The sequence below is a fragment of the Quercus robur genome, chromosome 2 (assembly GCF_932294415.1).
Source record: "Quercus robur chromosome 2, dhQueRobu3.1, whole genome shotgun sequence".
Lineage (NCBI taxonomy): Eukaryota > Viridiplantae > Streptophyta > Magnoliopsida > Fagales > Fagaceae > Quercus > Quercus robur.
In genome coordinates, this window is record NC_065535.1 from 20,723,880 (window position 1) to 20,742,896 (window position 19,017).

Here is a 19,017-nt window from a genome sequence, read left to right on the forward strand (position 1 = left end):
AACGATCCCCAAGGAGTATTGGGTTCGAACGTTAAAGGCCCAAACAATAAAATTTGTAGAGCATGGATGTCAAAGAACTAGGTTAACTCTAAAAGAAAAACGATTAAACCTCACGTTTATAGATGGATTAGCACTGATACAACGATCAATTTCTCCTTGAAACAAGTTCAGTTCTTTAGTTCATAAGGTTTTCTTCTAAGTACCCTCTGTTTAGAAGTTCCGATTCCTTTTTCTCAATGCATTCTTCCATGTTATATATTGCCCTCTTGGTGTCATCTTCACGACACACGTGTAGGTTGGATTCGGGGGATCCCTTCCTATCCCATCTAACACCTTCTGGAACCTCCAACCAGTAGCTATAAGGCTGCCTCATCACTGTTCAGGTATCACCTCCACATTAATGCGGTCAGAGAGTTGGTTGAGAGGCAATTAATGCGGAGGCAGCTGTTGTTAAAGATATTTGTTTACCTTTTCTTTCTTATCCTTGGTCCATGTCCCACTTTTAGTGGTAACGTAGCTCCGAAGTGTATTTGTAATAATGTGGCGTGCAAGTCGTCCTCGGACTCATATTGCCGAGAAGGATTTTGTCCTCGGACGAATACTGAACTCACCTCACATGATATCTACTCTTCCTTTCGTTTAGTTACCCTTATAACCTGATATGGGCCTCCTCGAACAATTTTACATCCTCGGATGGGCCACAGGCCTAATTAACATGATTTTAATAATTTATTGATTAACCGGCCCCCACACACACACACATATATATATATTATATTTTCTCTCTCTTTCTTTATAAATTAAGAGTTCCGATCCAACATCACTTATATTCAATTAAAGCTAACAATGTAGTAAAAGTAAAGATAACAAAGACAGAAATCATAAATTTGTTTTTCTCCGTTAAGAGAATTGATGTTGTTGTGTTTTTAATTACTAATTAGCCTAAAATGCAAATCACATTCTTTTTTTTCTTTTCTTTTTTTATACAAGATAAAATTTCTATTTAAGCTTAATCTAAGTGTATATGTGTGTGAAACTTTCTCCTGAAAACTTAAACCCCGGCCCTTGCCCCCCACACCCCATAAGCACTTATACTTGTGTGGTGAATTGTTATATTTCATTTGTAATTTCAATCCTTAAAGTTTACATTAATTGTCAATTTAATATTTTTGTTTGCTTCCATTAAAAGTTGATTTTAATCCTTCCAAAATATGTAAATATGTAATTTTTTTTTTTCATATTTTAATTTTAAAGGAGAAATTACACTTTTCTACCATAAATTATATCTCATTTTAAACTTACCCCTTAACTATAAGAATGCATGATCGCCCCCCTAAACTAAAACTCGCGTAACACTTTACCGCCCTTCTGCCACTTTTTCAATTAAGTCTATAATCTTTACTTGGTTATCTCTCTCTCGCGCGCGCACACACCAAGTGCAACTCCATGGTGTCAGTGAAGAGCTTAACAACAAGCTCACTCCTTAATCTCACCCATATTAACAAATGGTAAAACGATCCACTATTTTTCTCCTTAAAGTTCATCTATTTCAAAGTAAACTTCAAGGGAGAGACATATATGATTCTAATTCCCAGTATATGCGAGAACCAAAAAAAGAAAAAAAGAAAAAAACAAGCATAAAACAATTACATGAAACAAAAATTAGGCTACGTTCACAAAGTTGCAATGATTATCAAACCCTAATTTTGAAGCAAAATATATATAACCCAAAGAACGAATAAAACAATTTCCTGGGCTGATTTAAAATTGTTACGCTTCTAAGTTGGGTTTGGTCTAAAATCATTTATCTTTGCAAGCCTCGTCTCTAGAACAAACCAATTCTTCCAAATGATCTTCTCCCTTCCTCCCCAAAATGGAATCCACAATCTTCAGAATATTATAATCTTTTTGCCAAATAGATGTGCTTTCCATTATTGGGCATCCTCAACTTCACTTCATTCCTCACATGTAGTTTCTGTTCACATTCATCTTCATTGCCTCTAGTAGATTAAATTTCTCTCTAGTACACATACTTCATCTTACCACCTTGATAAGCCTAACCATCACTGGAATAATATCCACTTTCGTCATCAGACTCAGCTTTCCTTTTATTAGACCCAACTTACTCACCACTATGATAAGCTTCATTGCCAATAGCATCACTATCAACATGCCAAATTGAAGAACGAGCTCAAAGTTCATAGATTCATTTTCTTTTGTACCAATCTTGAAATAAAACAAGAACGGTTTATTTTTTCCACATATTAAAGAAAGAAAAAGATTTGACTAGCTTTTTTTTTAATATTAAAATTTGTAATTTAAAAAAAATCCACAAAAACTACATTGTTTTGTGATGAATTTACGGAAAATTTTTAACAGGAGTAGTCATAAGGGTCACATTTGACAACAAATATTTTGAAGTATTAAGGACTAAATGACAAAAATTAAATTTTGGGACCACCCAAACCTAAAGAGTGCAATTTGCATTTTCTCCTATTATTTATCAGTATTTATATTTATTCACTAATATATGAGAGAGAGAGCGTACAAAGATTTTCAAAGCAAAATTTAAAACCCAGACTATAAGAGAGTACAAGTACACTTTTAGGTGCTTCAGGTTCTTCTTCCAAGTGATTTTGCAAAAACTTTTGTGTTGCCCAGAGTTTTCAAGGAAAGGTTCAAAGACAACGTTTCCATGTACCAAAGAAAATAAGTTCTAGTAGCTACCCAACTTAACTAACTAAAAATCAAGCATAAACTCTGATGCCTTGGCCAGCATACCAGAAAATTGGCAGAACTCAAACTTAACTTTCTATTTACCATATTTACGACTCAAAAATGCAAACTCAGTCATTAGCAACCATGGAATCCATCACACGGCAGCTCTCCAGTTCTCCAGTTTCTTTATCCGCAATCTGTTTTCGGGAGGAATGTTTTTGGCTGACGGAGGTGCATCAACAATAACTGAGTCATCCTCTTTAAAGTCTCCTCTCAAAACTCCCATTGCAATTTCATTCTCAACCAACTGCTGTATTACCCTCTTCACTGGCCTCGCTCCAAAGTTCGGGTCAAAGCCCAACATCCCAAGAAGCTCAACAGCTTCCTTAGTGTAATGAAGATCAATATTCTTCTGTTTGAGCCTGTCTTTTAACCGATTCAACTGAAAAGGGAAAAAATGTGTTAAAAATGTAATTTTTATGACGATGGAAAAAAGAATTTTCTAACTGTGGGATTGCATTAGCAATAAATAAACTCTTAAAAAAAAAAAATTAAGAAGACAGAAAGATCATACTTCAGATTGCTGTAATAAAAGCAAGAGTCAATGTACAAAAATATATACATTAAAACAGGCCTGGGTTAAATTAGATATGTTCAGGAAAGTTATAAAAGACTAACACTATTTCAGTCTGACCCTACCTTTTGGAATCCCTATAAGGGAATTGAAGTTTTGGATGTGTCACTCAAACAGCATGAGATTATATGTGAACAATTGTCCTAAATGTAGCAGCATGGTCTCATGCTTCCTCTAGATAGTCATGAAAATCAGTGACTAGTATTTAACAATAAGACCACAATCAACTAGTAGGATCCTCTCCCTAGAATTTGGTGTTGGTTATACTCTCCCTCCCCCCTCCCCCCTCCCCCAGGGGCAGGGCCCAAAAAGAAAAAGAAAAAGAAAACAAAAACTATGCATGAATGAGTGCATCACACTGCAAGGCTTGCACTTACTTGCAGTAGGCAAATGAAGGCATTTAAGGACAATCAGCATAAGCCTCATTAAAAGAACACGACAAATTTTTATATGACCCTATGGGGAAGATTATTTACCTGTATCTCGACTATTTTACTTATTTCATTGGAGTCCAGGGGCTGGAACACAATATACTCATCAATTCGATTCATGAATTCTGGACGGAAAGTTTGTCTAGCCAATTCAACAACTTGTTTTTTCATTGTTTCGTAGACTGCTTCCTTGCTATCCTGTGAGCTACTAAGAGTCTCAAGTATATAATGGGAGCCAATGTTCGAAGTCATTATCACAACACAATTTGTGAAACTAACAGTCCTTCCTTGAGAATCAGTTATCCTTCCATCGTCCAACAATTGTAACAAAATGTTGAAGACATCATGATGTGCTTTCTCTATTTCATCAAAGAGTACTACAGAATAAGGCCTTCGACGAACCACCTCAGTTAACTGGCCACCTTCTTCATAACCAACATAACCAGGAGGGGCTCCAACTAAGCGTGAAACTGCATGCTTCTCCATGTACTCACTCATATCAATCCTGACAAGAGCATTTTCCGTGTTAAAGAGATAACCAGCTAAGGCCTTTGCAAGCTCTGTTTTCCCAACACCAGTAGGGCCCATGAACATGAAACTTGCTATGGGCCGATTTGGGTCAGACAACCCTGCCCTTGATCGTCGGATAGCATCTGCAACTGATTTAACTGCAAGATCTTGACCAATCACCCTCTTGTGAAGAACCTGTTCCAGATGGACTAGTTTGTCTCTCTCTGATTGCTGAAGATTTGATAAGGGTATACCAGTCCATTTGCTTACAATCTCAGTGATATCAAGATCAGTGACCTCTTCTCGAAGCAAAGATTTTCCAGACTTCCGGAAGTCAGCAAGATTCTTCTCTGCCTCTTCTAATTGGCGTTGAAGGGACATTAGAGTTCCATATTTGAGTTCAGCTGCACGATTTAGGTCATACTCACGCTCAGCAGCTTCCATCTCTAGGTTAACTCTATCAATCTGCAAACATTGAAAAAGATATGAATCAAAAAATATTAAAAAATATGAAGATATTTCTCGTGTCAAAGAATTCTTACACCAAGTGAATAATTATTAATTACCTCGTGTTTTATTGATCTTATCTTTGTCATGAGAGCCTTCTCACGATCCCACTGTTCAGTTAATTCTTTCTGTTTTTGTTTAAGCAAAGATAAATCATTTTCCAGTTTGCTTAACCTTTCTTTGGATGCTTTATCAGTATCGTTTTTAAGAGACAGCTTTTCCATCTCCAACTTCAGAATAGCTCTGTCTATTTCATCCAACTCTGTAGGCTTAGAAGTGATCTCCATTTTCAGCTTTGCAGCGGCTTCATCAACAAGATCAATGGCTGAAAGCAAAAGGAAAAAAAAAAAATCTAAATTAGAAAATGATTAAAGAGAATAGTGTTGAAGATGATGCCAAACAATAATCGTTTCTCAAGCTTAGCAAACGACAAGTAGCTCTTTTCCAAACAAGGCGTTGTGTGCAAAGAGTTGAAGTCAAGTCCTTTTCGTTTGAGCCTTTGAAGTTTGATGCAAGACAATTAGAACAAAATTATATAGGAAAATAAAGGATAGGTACCTAGAAGTCAGCACTTAGGATTGCTTGGAGTTGGCACCAAGAGAGGAAAAACTGCTAGGAGTCAGCACCTAAGGTTGGTTGGAGTCAACACCAAACCAAAGAAACCAAAAGGCCACTTTCCATTCATCTCTAAATCATCTCCAAAATAAGTACAATAAATTTCATTATATAGGAAAAACTAAACCCTAATTCTAATAGGTGTAAGGAACCCTAATTTCCTTATTACAAAAATAACTTTGCTTCCAGATATTAAAATACTAATAGCTTAATAAACTACTAGGACCTAAAACATAAAAATACAATTGACTTGCAAAAATAAAAATCTCCTTGTGTCTCCCGTATCAAAGTTACTATCTCATGCTCAGCTGCAAGGCATTTAAGCCTCTGTTCTTGACTTGCTCTAAACGACCTATTATTTAGACTGGTCTCAGTTATAAGCCATTAAAACAGATTTGTTTCTGTCACAGTAGCTGAATTCCGTTTTTGTATTAGTTATTCTGTTTCGATTAGTTGTAACAAAGACTTGATTAGTTTGGATCAAACTGTCTTAGAGCTTGTATTTAAATACTCATACTTATACATGGTGATCATTGAGAAAAATGAACTAGTTGTCTCGTTTCCTCCATAGTTAATTCTCTCTGTATGTTTAGTTCATCATAAGCTTCCATCTGTCTCATTTTCAATTTCTTTCAAATAGTAGACGCATAAACTTTATGATTTTAATAGCACCAAACTTCACTTTTCTTTTTCTTTTTCTTTTTTTTGCTGATTTGAACAAGATTTTAAAAGGAATCAAATCTCCCTGGAAAATACCATGCTCAGAGGATTACAAGGAGGAAAAAATAGAAAACACAAAAAGCTATTTGTTCCTATATTAGACTTTCCAGAACTCCCTAGTTCTTATAGCTTAGCAAGAGAGACAACATGTGTCACTTGTCATAAAAAATGTCAATGATTGGTCAAATCCATCCATAAAGGGCACCATTGCAAGAGCTATTAGAGCACAAATAAAGATATGTAAAGTTTTTTTTTTTAACTATTAAAAAGAAAAGAACAAAACAAGGGAAAACCTTTTTTAAAAAATCTGATTCCAAATCCAGAAGTGGAACAATGCCTCTGCCCATGAAAAAGTTTTGAACTCTTTAATAGGAATGAACCATGCTTTTTTTTCTTTTTTTTTGAATAATGCTATAGATACAAACTATTTTACAAAAAATTTTACAAATTGCTGAGGTGGGAAGTGATTATTGGTAAATGAAAAAGTGATATTAATGGTGGGTCTAGATAAAAACCAATAAGAGTTTGGCCACATCAACATTTTGTAAAAATGTTGTAAAATAATTTGTGGTTGTAGCATTACCTTTTTTTTTTTTTTTTTTGATAAGTAGGAATGAACCATGCTATTATCCATTTAGAAAACTGCATCTCAATTAATTGGCAAGTGAATGCATGGCAAGGAAATAATTAACATAAAACTATTTTTTCAACTGAAATTAACATCCAATATCAAACACTTAAGTTACAATTTACCTTTATCTGGCAAAAACCGTCCTGTGATGTATCGATCTGCAAGAACTGCTGCTGAAACAAGAGCACTGTCTGATATTTTAACACCATGATGCAGCTCATATCGCTCTCGCAATCCACGAAGAATGGATATTGTGTCTTCAACAGAGGGTTGATCACAGAATACTTGTTGAAATCTACGCTCAAGTGCAGGATCCTTCTCAATGTATTTTCTGTACTCATTCAATGTAGTCGCTCCTATACATCGAAGCTCACCTCGCCCAAGCATCGGTTTCAACAAGTTCCCGGCATCCATTGCACCACTTGTAGCACCTACAGGCATATCATCAACAAAGCTACCATATAAGATACAACATAAGAGTACATAATGCATTACATTGTAATTTGAGCATACATGCCACATTAACATGTAGCTAAATACGTGCAAATTGGTGAACATACACATATGCATGTGCAAATGACTGATTGTCATTTGCGCTTTCACATAGTAAATCAATCATGCTCTAGGCAGCAACATATATACCACAGAAAAAGAAAACAAAGATGCCAGATTCTATATGAGAGGAATCTAGCTCCATAGGAAACACAGAATAAGGGTACAAACCTGCACCAACAACAGTATGAATCTCATCAATGAATAAGACAATCTGCCCATTTGAAGCAGTGACCTCCTTCAAGACAGCTTTCAACCTTTCCTCAAAGTCTCCACGAAACTTGGCACCAGCAAGCAATGAACCCATATCTAGGGAGATTAACTGTACACCACGAGAGAAAAAAAAAAAAAATTTAAATTCAAATTTTAACTGATTAAAAAGTTTAGTAGTAAACAATGAAGTAAAGTCATGGTAAATCTATCAAAAATTAACAATACAGAAAGCTTAGTTTGAATTGCTATATAAACATGTCCTAAATAGTTCCATCTGCTGGGATTAGAACAATTATCTACACAACTGGATTCATAATCATAATCAATTGTGATGACAAACATGACATATTGTGATGAAGATATACAACAGGCAATAGGTTCAGTCAATCAAACTCCAATCTCAACTGAATCTGTTCCATCAACGCCAGATCTAAGATGTCACTGATTGGATTAAAAAAAATCATATATGTAGTAGAATTTTAGTCAACTCTTCAGTTAAGCATTGGATGTTTTAAGTCCAATACCTACTACTGAAAGTACTGTGGAAGATTTACATTCCAATGGAAAGGCAAATCTTAATTTCATTTAAATGTTGTAAAACTATTACTTATTGATTTCAAAATCTGCTAAGCCATCAAATATATATGATAAGGCAAATTGTATCTCATGTATTGCTTAATTAAACTCTACAAACACGATATACCTAAAGAAAAAAAAAAGTTCGGACTCAAAAAGCCATAGCAACATGGCTATGGAGTTGTCTTAGAATTGTGTTAATGAACTCCTAAGAAAGAATGATGATTTAAAAACTACTTTTTTCTTTCTTTCTTTTTTGGGAGGGGGGTGGGAGGAGGGGAAGGGTTCAAAACCTAGTGCCACTAAGCCACAAGGCTCTTGGTAGAGAGGATCCAAACTTAATAAAAAATAAAGGGTAAATTACACCACCCTCGCTTGAGGTTTATTGAATAGCACTCCCCCTTGAGATTTGTATAAATGCAATAGTTTAGTCCATGCCCTCTCAAAATGCATAAAACTAATTATATAAATATATATATATTTATATATATATATATATATATTTTTTTTTTTAAAGGATTCTTACCCAAATTATGGATGAAATGACACTCCCCTCCAGGTTTGTGGATTTATAACTCCTCCCTAGATATGTATAAATTACTATGAATCTTTTTTTAAAATGGAATATTCTGTTAGTGAAATCTTCACAGTTGCATTTATAACAAACCTTGAGGGGAGTTTCATTTCATGAAACATTTGGGGAAAAGTGTCATTTTGTAAACCTCAACGGAGGTGGGTGAAATTTACCCAAAAATAAAAAACGAATTAGAAAAAAGAACTGTACTACCTTCCGATTCAACAGTGGTTCTGGAACATCCCCTCGTACAATTCGTTGAGCTAATCTGAAAAGGATATTAAAATTATTAGTGCAAATTTATGACTAATGGATATGCAGGTTATTCATAGGAAGTTCGCTATAGCCCAGCACTCAATGTCACAAGTAAATAAACTACGATGATACTAGCATATGCTTAAAAGAAATGGTCAACATAACCATCACTTCAAAATGGCTGTCTGAGTGAACAGAAGAATTTCATGAGAGGAAAATAGTGAATGGATGAAATTGAAACACCAAATTCAAATGCACAAACCTAACTGGTATGATTCCTTAAAGAATGTAAAGATATCATGTTACAATTTCTATATTATGAATAAAAAGTTGGGTTAAACCAAAGCCTAATTTAAGCTATCATCATAAAGCATCATATAGGCCATATCTATTAAAACTATCTTGTTTTCTTAACAATTTTATGTTCAAGATAGAGCAAAGCATTGATAGCAAATGTCTTCTCCATAACAGTATTTCAGGCTTCACATTCATACATTACAATAAGGCAGAAAAGAAACTATAGCCAAACACTGGTGGCATAAGCTTCAGTGAGTTACTCCCCCGACCCAAAAAAAAAATCCATCAATTCTCTCATCTAGACTCAAATGTAAAATCCTCCTATCCTACACAGTTGGTCTTGATTAAGTAAGCCATCTATGTATTTCCTTTTCTTTTTCTTTTTTCTTTTTTTTGACAAATCCTTCTATATATTTCCATTTAATTATTTAGTAATACCATATCTCATGATTTGAATTTGCAGCAAGAGCATAAATCATAATAAAATAGCAGTGGACTCTATAAGTTGCAAGGTACCAAATATGAGTAGATTTTTACCATAAGTTGAATTAGTAAGGTGAAAAAAAAAAAAAAAAAAGAATAGCCAAGAGCTATTAGTTCTTTTCTTTCCATTATTTCTTTGATGTTTATCGTAAAGAGTGAATTAAAAAGATCTGAAAAAGAACTAAACTGTCTGATAGCAGCAGATACTTACATAAATGCATAAGATCACCTAAGGCACAACTTTCTTGTACTTGTCAAAACTAAGATGAAGCATGATTCCCATAAGTGAAACACACATAGCACTTCAAAAAACATACCCTTCAGCAATTGCAGTCTTCCCCACACCAGGTTCACCAATAATAACAGGATTATTTTTTGTTCTCCTAGATAATATCTGTATACAACGGCGAATTTCGTCATCTCGACCGATTACAGGATCAAGTTTGCCTCGCCTCGCAAGTTCTGTCAAGTCGTTCCCATATTTCTCCAATGCCTCATATTTTCCTTCAGGATCTACATACAACAAGAAACAGGAGTATGAGATAAAGGTAACAAGTAACAAAAGCAGCACTAGAAGGTGGGATTACATTGTTGTTAAAGATCAACTTGAGGTGGAAAATTGGACAAGAAAGTCAAAAAAGAGTTTCAAGATGATCTCAATTTTCCCCTTATATCTCTCTGACGTCTTAAGAACCTCTGTCCTTACTGTTGTCAATTTAAGAAGTTTAACAGGGAATCCTAAAAAAGAACTAGAATATCAAGATTAGCTGCTTTGTTATGACTCGAGCATCATAGTACCTCAACTAGAAAACAAGGGTGTTATGCAATACTTTCCTAAAAAAATGCAACAAAATCTTGATCCAATTACAGATCCCAATATCCACATTTGACAAAAAAAGATGTCCTACATAACAAAAAATGAAAAGCAGGAGCAACCTAACACACTACTTCATATTCTTACATGATATGTGGTAATAAATTTAGCGAATACTATCTTTTGCGGCTTGCTAGTCAGCCCTAGCTCAAATGACACTTCCTGCTCTCATAAAAATGGGTGGAGAATAAGGTCACGAGTTCAAAATCTAGTGGGTGCATGTGTAATTGACCAATTAATAAAAGACTATCTTTTGCAGCTTCCATGATTTTGTTCCATTATATGTACAATTCATGCATATTGTTTTTGAATAAAATGGCATTAAGATGCTAAAATATCTGCAGAACTAGAACTACAAGAGATTGAATTTGTACTTTGATCAGTTACTCTCTGACTTCCACGAACAGCACTAACGGCATCCTTCAAATCCTTCTCACTGAGCTGGAGGTCACTAAATAACTTCTTTCCAAACCTCTTGTCAGAATAGAATGCCAACACAAGATGCTCCACTGACACAAAATCATCTCCCATTTCTTTCTTATGCTTGTGGGAATTGTCCAAGAGGATAGTAAGATATGAGCCCATAATAGGGCCACTAGTGTCACCCACGACCTACCACAAAGAAAAATTATCACATTTCCAGAAAAAAAGAAAAAAGAAAAACCAGCAATAACAAATACTACAGGGTAGAATACAAAAACCACCCTTGAGGTTTGGGCTAATGTCAGGCACGACCCAGACTTTTCAAAAAACATCCAATTTGCCCTCTAAGCATAAAACACACTTAACACAGTTTGAAAGTTTCCCTCCTACTCCAAGTCTGTTTCTGCTTCCTTCTCTATCTCTATCTTTTGTTCATCTAGTATTTACAACCCAGAAACTCCCCTGTGCATATAATTACCACAATACAAACACTGTAGGACTGCATTGTGACAATTAACTTGACTGCAAATTAATTTTAGGGGAAAGGAGCACAAACAATGTTAAGTGCAGTTTGTACTTGGGGGCAAATTGGGTCGTTGCATTTTACCCAATACTATATCATGATCAAAGCAACTACCTTTGGTTGCTTAGATATAAAGTCATCTGTAGCCTGCAGAACTGAAGTGTTGTCAAGTCCTGCCTTGGTGAATATTCTCCTGGCTAACCCATCCTTTTGCTCCAGAAGGGCTTTCATCAAATGCTCAGATTCCACCACTTGTTGTTTGCTAGCCCGTGCAGCATTGACAGCATCAACAAGTCCCTCCCATGCCATCTCAGTGAACTCTGATGGATTAGCCTGATTTTAAATTTTAAAAAAGGGATAAAGATAAAGAGTTTCATACTTAGCAAGCATATTAAAATCTGTACTAGACAAAGAAGGACGTTCTACTACTATATATGTTGAACCAAGAGACTAAAGCCATAGGACAATCTCAAAGCAATGGGTTAAACTACACCATTATCAAAATTAAAATGATAAATAAATTAACCAAATTTTATAAGACCAAAACTCAACAATTGTATTAATCAATTACTTTTTTTTGTTAGAATAACAATTAAAACAATTAAATTCATCATTTCATAACCCTTTAAGCTTTTGAGAGTATTGTTGATTTATCATGGTATCAAATCAGATGATTTTGAGTTCAAAACCAGTCTTCGCCCTACCTTTCATTTAAAATTTAAAAATCTCACAGGCTAAGCCCCCCCACTTATTAATGTGGAGTTCACATGTGAGAGAAGTATTAGAATAATAATTTAATGATTAAATTCAATAAACCAAAATATATACACACCACACACACACAAACAAATCATCCAATATGATTATCTAACAAAAATGCACATAAGGGTCTTCATAAATTTTCATCCAATATGATTATCTAACAAAAAAGCGCAAAAGGGTGTTCATAAATTTTCAATACAAGAATCACATAAAAAGTTTTTTGCTTGTATGCTTTGTGTATGTATAAATGCGTGAATGAATGAAACAAGGGAGTCGAGTATTGTATGAATTGGAACCTGAGACCCGTTGGAGGCAGAGTAGAAGGAGGGAGTGGAAGCGTGAAAATGGCGCGTGAAAGTGTTGGCCAGAAACTTAGCCGAAGCGACATTGCTGTCGGATACACCACCGCCAAATACACAAGGCCGTGACGAAGAGGGTAGAGAATTGCGAAGGATATATGAAGAGAGTGGGCGCACGGAACGAGGGTGAGAGTGTGAGAGTCTAGCAGCAGTGGCTGTGGCTCCAATAAGAGACTTGCTCAGCCTTGAAGAAGCTCTTCTGCTTGCCATTTTTTACAATTTTTTTTGGTTCAAATGTAAGAGAAGAGAAGAGTTGGGTTTTTGAAAGCGTGGGGAAGAGGCAAAGGATGGTTGTGGAATTGTTTCGGACCTTCTTCTTGCTTCGTACTAAATCCACTACTTGCTAGTAGCCATGTTGGCATATACGGGTCCCACCACCGATTCTTGGTAACTCAAAATTAAAGGGCCAAAATTGGCAATTAAGTGAATTAACTCCAATTGCCAAACTATATACTTAGTTGGCAATGTTTCAAAATTATATTTTTAACTAACATCTCAAGTTTAAAAGATTTGATTTAGGACTTCTAAATCGAGCTTCAAATACTCGGTTTTCATGTTCTGATCATGTTTTGATTTAGTGTTTTCCCATGTGGTATTCACCTGGAACTCCAGTATTAGAGGCTTGAGTTATATCTTGACTCTTTGAGTGTCAATTTTTGTGTTCTGAGAATGACGTGGTTTATCCACATGAAAGCCACCTGGAAACCGAGTCTCTAAGACTCGATTTCATAAAGGGTTTATTCAAAATTAAACAGTCACAGACACCTTCTCCACTCTCATGCCTCCACTCTCACTCACCCTCTCCACTCTCACGTACCTCCACTCTCATTCTGTCAAATTCTCGTCATCCACCAAAACCCGCACTCTTTCTATCAATTTAAACTCTAATTATATATACTCAACCACTTTGCCCTTTAATATTCATAACCTTCTCCAGTTCTCTCAAGTCTGCTTTTCTTCTCCTAAACCCACTTTTGAAGTACATTTTCTTTGCACCAGCTTCAATTGTTTTTCTTATTGTGTGATTTTTTTTTCATGTGGGTTTGTCTGCGTTTATCTGCATCTAAAATGTTTTTTTTTTTTTTTTTAGGTTGGGTTTTACATAATCATAGCATTTGGGATTACGTGTGTTTTGTTTTGTTTTACTTATATTTCTATTGTTGGTAAAGAATGTAGGAGAATGTCTAATTATTGATTGATATTGCTATTGGGTCCCTCTCTTTTACTCTCTTTTTTTTCCTTCTGTTTTTGTTCCTTATCATTTGGATTTCTCGCATTCATGGTTGCAGGAGTATCAATTTCATAATTTTAGTATTTTTTTTCTTTATTTCATAAATATTTGATTGATACTGATTGGTCACCCTATATAGTGTGTGTTTTATCCTTCTTTGGTTTCAAATCATTTTACCTATTTTAATTTTTGGGTTTTCATTTTAGTGTGGTTAGAATTTGATAATGAGAGGATTTAAATGCTTCATTGAGTTTAAGTTTGTCAAGACTTGTCGTGGCTCTATATTCTGATTTAATCAACACCACTTAAACTCCTCACTTGCACTCGACTCCCACACTTATTCTTCAAATTTGATGTAAAAAAAGGGCAATGCCTGGAAGCCTATAAATGATGCCATTTATAGTTTATAATTACAGCAGTGTACTATTGAGTTTCCAATCTAGCTTTTTGGGTTATTTTTTTTCTTCACCTTTCATTAATTTTTCAACGCATACAAATAGCAAAACTTGAAATCCTAACCACTCCTAAAAAATAGGAACCAACTCCTATCTAAATTTAAATTTATATGAATTCAACTTATGAACTTAAAAAAAAAAAAAAAAAAAAAAAAAATAAGTTGAACTGATCCTTATCCTATGTTGTCTGATTTTTGAACATAACAATTCCCAAGTGGATGTTCTATCACATCATTCAGTTGGATGCATACTTTGTGACACATTGTGGGTAAAATTCAACTTTGGAGAGTTTGGTTTTAGGGGTGCCAATGGTAGCATTTTCACAATGGCTGGATCAAGGGACAAATGTGAAGTTGATTGAAGATGTGTTGAAGACGAGTGCGAATGTGACAACAAATAATGGAGGTATTATAGAAGGTGATGAGATTAAGATGTGCTTGGAATTGGTTGTGGGAGATGGAAAGAGAGGGAAATAAATGAGAAGGGAATGCCATGAAATGGAAGGAGTTGGCTAAGGAGGCTACCAATGAAGGTGGTTCTTCCTATAAGAATGTTAAGGCTTTTGTGGATGAGATTGGAGATGTTTTTGTTAAAAGAGTGTAGGTTTGTTATAAAATGAAAGCAATTAAATATTTTAGGTGGTTGATTTTTGTTGGGTTGGGAGCTAGGTTGCTAATGATGGTGGTTCTTCAATTTGCTTTTTTTACCCCCCTAAACTTGAAATTTTTACATTTGCATTGTGATGAATTAAGATCTGTTAATTTTAAGATTAATTTCTTATTCTATTAGTTAATAATTTTTATATTCATGGGAATTGAATTAAGGACTTCACTTTATAATATTTGTTTTAAGTTTCATTAAATTTATGTACAATTGTGTTTGTATGGGTTAGATCAATGATGCCTATAAATGATGCCATTTTAGTATGAGCTAAAAGACTTCAACTTCAACAATACTAGAGTAAAAGACTTCATAGAGAAATTGAATGAATAAATTATAAAGGAATAGAGACGAATGTAATGAAATTATAAGTTATCTTGTTTGGACGTAGATTAGGCCTGCATTTGTTGTATATTGCAGGACTATCACTTTGTTGAATTTTTTGTTTTTTAAGGATCTTTGTTAAATTGTTTTTGTTTTCAATAATGTCTATTACATGCTACCTTATTACACACAAAGTATACACAATTCAGTTTTTGAATTGACATTGTATATTGAAGTGGTCATTTCCGTCCAAAATGTCTTGTTTGGAAAATACTTTATGTGTACTTTGCGTGCAATAATGTGTGTACCAAATTCTCATTGTACAAACTGGCTTTTGTTGCTCTAACTCATACCTAGTTCTATAAGCATATTGTGTGTTCATTTCTCAAACTAATTGCTTATCATTCTTGTGCAGTATGGCTATTGCAAATGCTGGACAGATTGACCATGCGCAGCCTAGACCCATTGATGATTTGGTGTTGACTTTACAGGCCGAACATCGGTCAGAAGCTATTTGGAATGGGCTGGTAAAACACAACACTAAAATCGTTTGTGTTGTTCTGAACTGTATCCTTCTTATGGTACCCCATTTAATTCATAGAATGTACACACATTTGCTATCAAATATTAATCCATGGTTCTGTTTTGTGCAGGATCCGAGGTCCTTTAACTGCCGCAGCCATAGTGAAAAGTTCACCAATCTAGAGCCAATGGTGGACAACCAAGTCGTTGACATCATTAAAGGACTTGGTTTGAAGGGACTCCTCAGGACCCCAAGTAGAGAGATTGACCATGGGTTGATAATGGCCTTAGTGGAGCAATGGCGGCCCAAGACTCACACCTTCCACATGCCACATGGTGAGGTCACCATCACATTGCAAGATGTGAAGGTTCTTCTCAGGCTTCCTGTTGATGGCGAGGCTATAACAGGGAGCACGTAGAAAGAATGGCCGCATGTGTGCCGGAACTTCCTTGGCTTTCAACCTATAAATGATAATACAAAGGTGCTTATTGGCCAAAAGATTGTCATCAAACGACTTTTGGAGCAAGTTGCCAGTCCATTGCTGCCTAATGCTGAAGAAGATTAGCTGCATAAGTATGCACGATACTACATCCTAGCGCTACTAGGGGACACAATCTTCATGGACAAATACAGCGATAAGGTGCATCTAATATAGGTGCAGCAGTTGGAAGACCTTTACAACCCATGAAGGTACAATTGGGGAAGTGCTTGTCTTGCATGGTTGTACAAAGAGTTATGCAAGGCAAGCGATAAGACATCCAGTCAGATTGGTAGGTGCTTGCTGTTGGTCTAATATTGGGCATGGGCCAGGTTCCCATTTTTGTGCCCGAGAGTTAAGCGTGGCCTGCTAGTAGGTGCTTATGGTCCTCCAGTGTGTGGTCCATTATCCCTAATGTAAGTCTCTACCTCATACACGTCATATATATTATGTGATCATTACCTAACCATGTAACTTGATTACTTTATAAATTGATTACATTATAGTTTTAATCATAAGATTATCTTAGTAGGAAAGTTGTAGATATTAATCCCTTGTTTTTTATTGTAGGTGGTTGTGGGTCCCAAACAAGAAAAACAAGCCCACCCACATCTTCAAGGACAGGTATCGCGAGCAAATAGCTTCAATGTTGCCAAGCCAGGTATGAAAATAATTTTTTTTACATGTTTAGGAACAAGATATAGGTTTGGTGAACTTTAAAATACAAATATTTTATGGATCCTATTAAACATGATCTTTACATTTTTGTCTTCTTTAATCGTCATATATCCGTAATTTATTCGTTCATGAATGACTTCTTGTGAGTAACGGTAAATAATCTTTATGTTGTAACAAGCAGGGTTCAAATTCAATTTTTCCATTATTTTCATCTTCAAATCATTCAACGTCTTCAACTTACAACGTATCATGATCTAATAGCACTGGATACCCGGCCCTTTAAATGGGAATCCGTCAATCTCTTCAGGATTGACAAGGGGTCCACCGTAGTATATATTTATATCAATATTTTTCAAAGATTGTGAACCTATTAGAGTCAAGTGTAATATGTTAGTGACATATTTTATCTCTTTCATTTAACATCTGATAGTTCCTTGGATATCATTAGGTTGACAAGTCTCGAACGATGATGATCTTTGGGCTATATCTTGTAAAACATGAACACTGAATCAGAGGAGACCGATGGCGATCGGCTAAAAGTCCTCCGATGATGAAGTTAGTGAACTTGGAATTCTCTGTAAGGAAGGAGTATTTTCTTAAATAAAAATGTCTGAATGCCTTACCATTCATCGAAGAATCCTTATATAGTATGTGTGGAACGGTTATCTATTTAATAACCGTTCCTAATGTCGAGGAGCCCGAAGAATTGGGGGTAACTTCCATAACCGCTATGGAAGTTACCTTAGTTGGACGGCTCGTTCCATAGTAGTTAATGTAGAATTGGGCACTTAGTAGTTCAATCCGGTGAACTCGTCCATCATTCATTAAAGACGGACGAGACTATCTAGAACGGCTTGTCCTTGTCCAAATGATGAAGGATGGATAAAATTCCCATGGGATCTCGTCCGTCCAAAGACGGACGAGGTTAGCCAGGACGCTTGGGACGATCACTTCGCCTGTCTGGTTTGCCCTAGCTTGTCTTTCGTTGGACGAGCCATATGGACGAGTCCAGGAGTTGATGTTTTTTGTGACACCATCAACATCAATTACAAAACCTTTTTATCTACACTAAGTTCTGAGAAAATTACAACTTGTTACATTATATGTATATACAAACACACCCCACATTTGCATATACTCACCACACATCATATACAAATACACTCAATCATTATCATTTCATACTCAAATATAAAAATAAAATAAAATAAAATAAAAAACACTAAAGACAAAACTCACCCCCATTACAAAATTTCAAATCATTCTAAAAAAAATAAAGAAAAATATTAAACCAAACAACAACAAAAATAGTCATGATAATAAAAACCTAACAATACAAAAATATCTTAAATATTTTTTACTTTTTATAAAAACCTAGCAAATATATACACTAACTTGTTACATCATATGCATATACAAACAAACCCCACATTTGCATATACTCACCCTATCACATACAAACACACTCCAATCATTATCATTTCATACTCAAACCAAAAAAAAACTAAACACACAACTCACCCCATTACAAAACTTCAAATCATTCTAACAAAAATATAAAGAAAAATATCAAACCAAAAAAAAAAAATAGTCATGATACATACCCATGAAAAAAACCCTAACAATACATATATACACTAACAACTAGAGAGAGTGAGTGTTATAAAAACCTTACCTAACATGAGGATGTGTAAATGGGGGTGAGTTTTGTGTTAGATTGATTTGAAGTTTTGTAATAGGGGTGAGTTTTGTATGAGAGCGAGAGAGAGAGTGAGAAAGGGAGAGAGCACAAAAGTCTCAGCTGCTAGGACCTGTGAATGTGCCCGAGAGACCCACAAAATAGAGATTTATGAGGACTAAGGACAAGAGTAAAGCTGCCTAAACCACGTGGATTAATATCCACCAGAACTTACAAATCGAGACTCTATGACTTGATTTCCCTTTTAAAAAACTGAGTTTCTAAGGCTCAATATCCAGGTGGATCCCACATGGATTCTCAGAACACAAAAAT

General features: G+C 35.3%; 1 protein-coding gene across 1 annotated transcript; it reads right to left on the minus strand.

The window, feature by feature from the left end:
• Positions 1-2,486: 2,486 nt before the first annotated feature.
• On the minus strand, positions 2,487-12,970 carry LOC126712840 (chaperone protein ClpB4, mitochondrial). The gene is given in 11 exon segments (XM_050412330.1): positions 2,487-2,879; positions 2,882-3,160; positions 3,829-4,758; positions 4,860-5,125; positions 6,889-7,197; positions 7,490-7,640; positions 8,895-8,949; positions 10,034-10,229; positions 10,965-11,202; positions 11,651-11,869; positions 12,595-12,970. Coding segments are annotated over 11 exon segments (2,949 nt in total). The 5' UTR covers positions 12,868-12,970; the 3' UTR covers positions 2,487-2,846.
• Between the last annotated feature and the right edge of the window lie 6,047 nt (positions 12,971-19,017).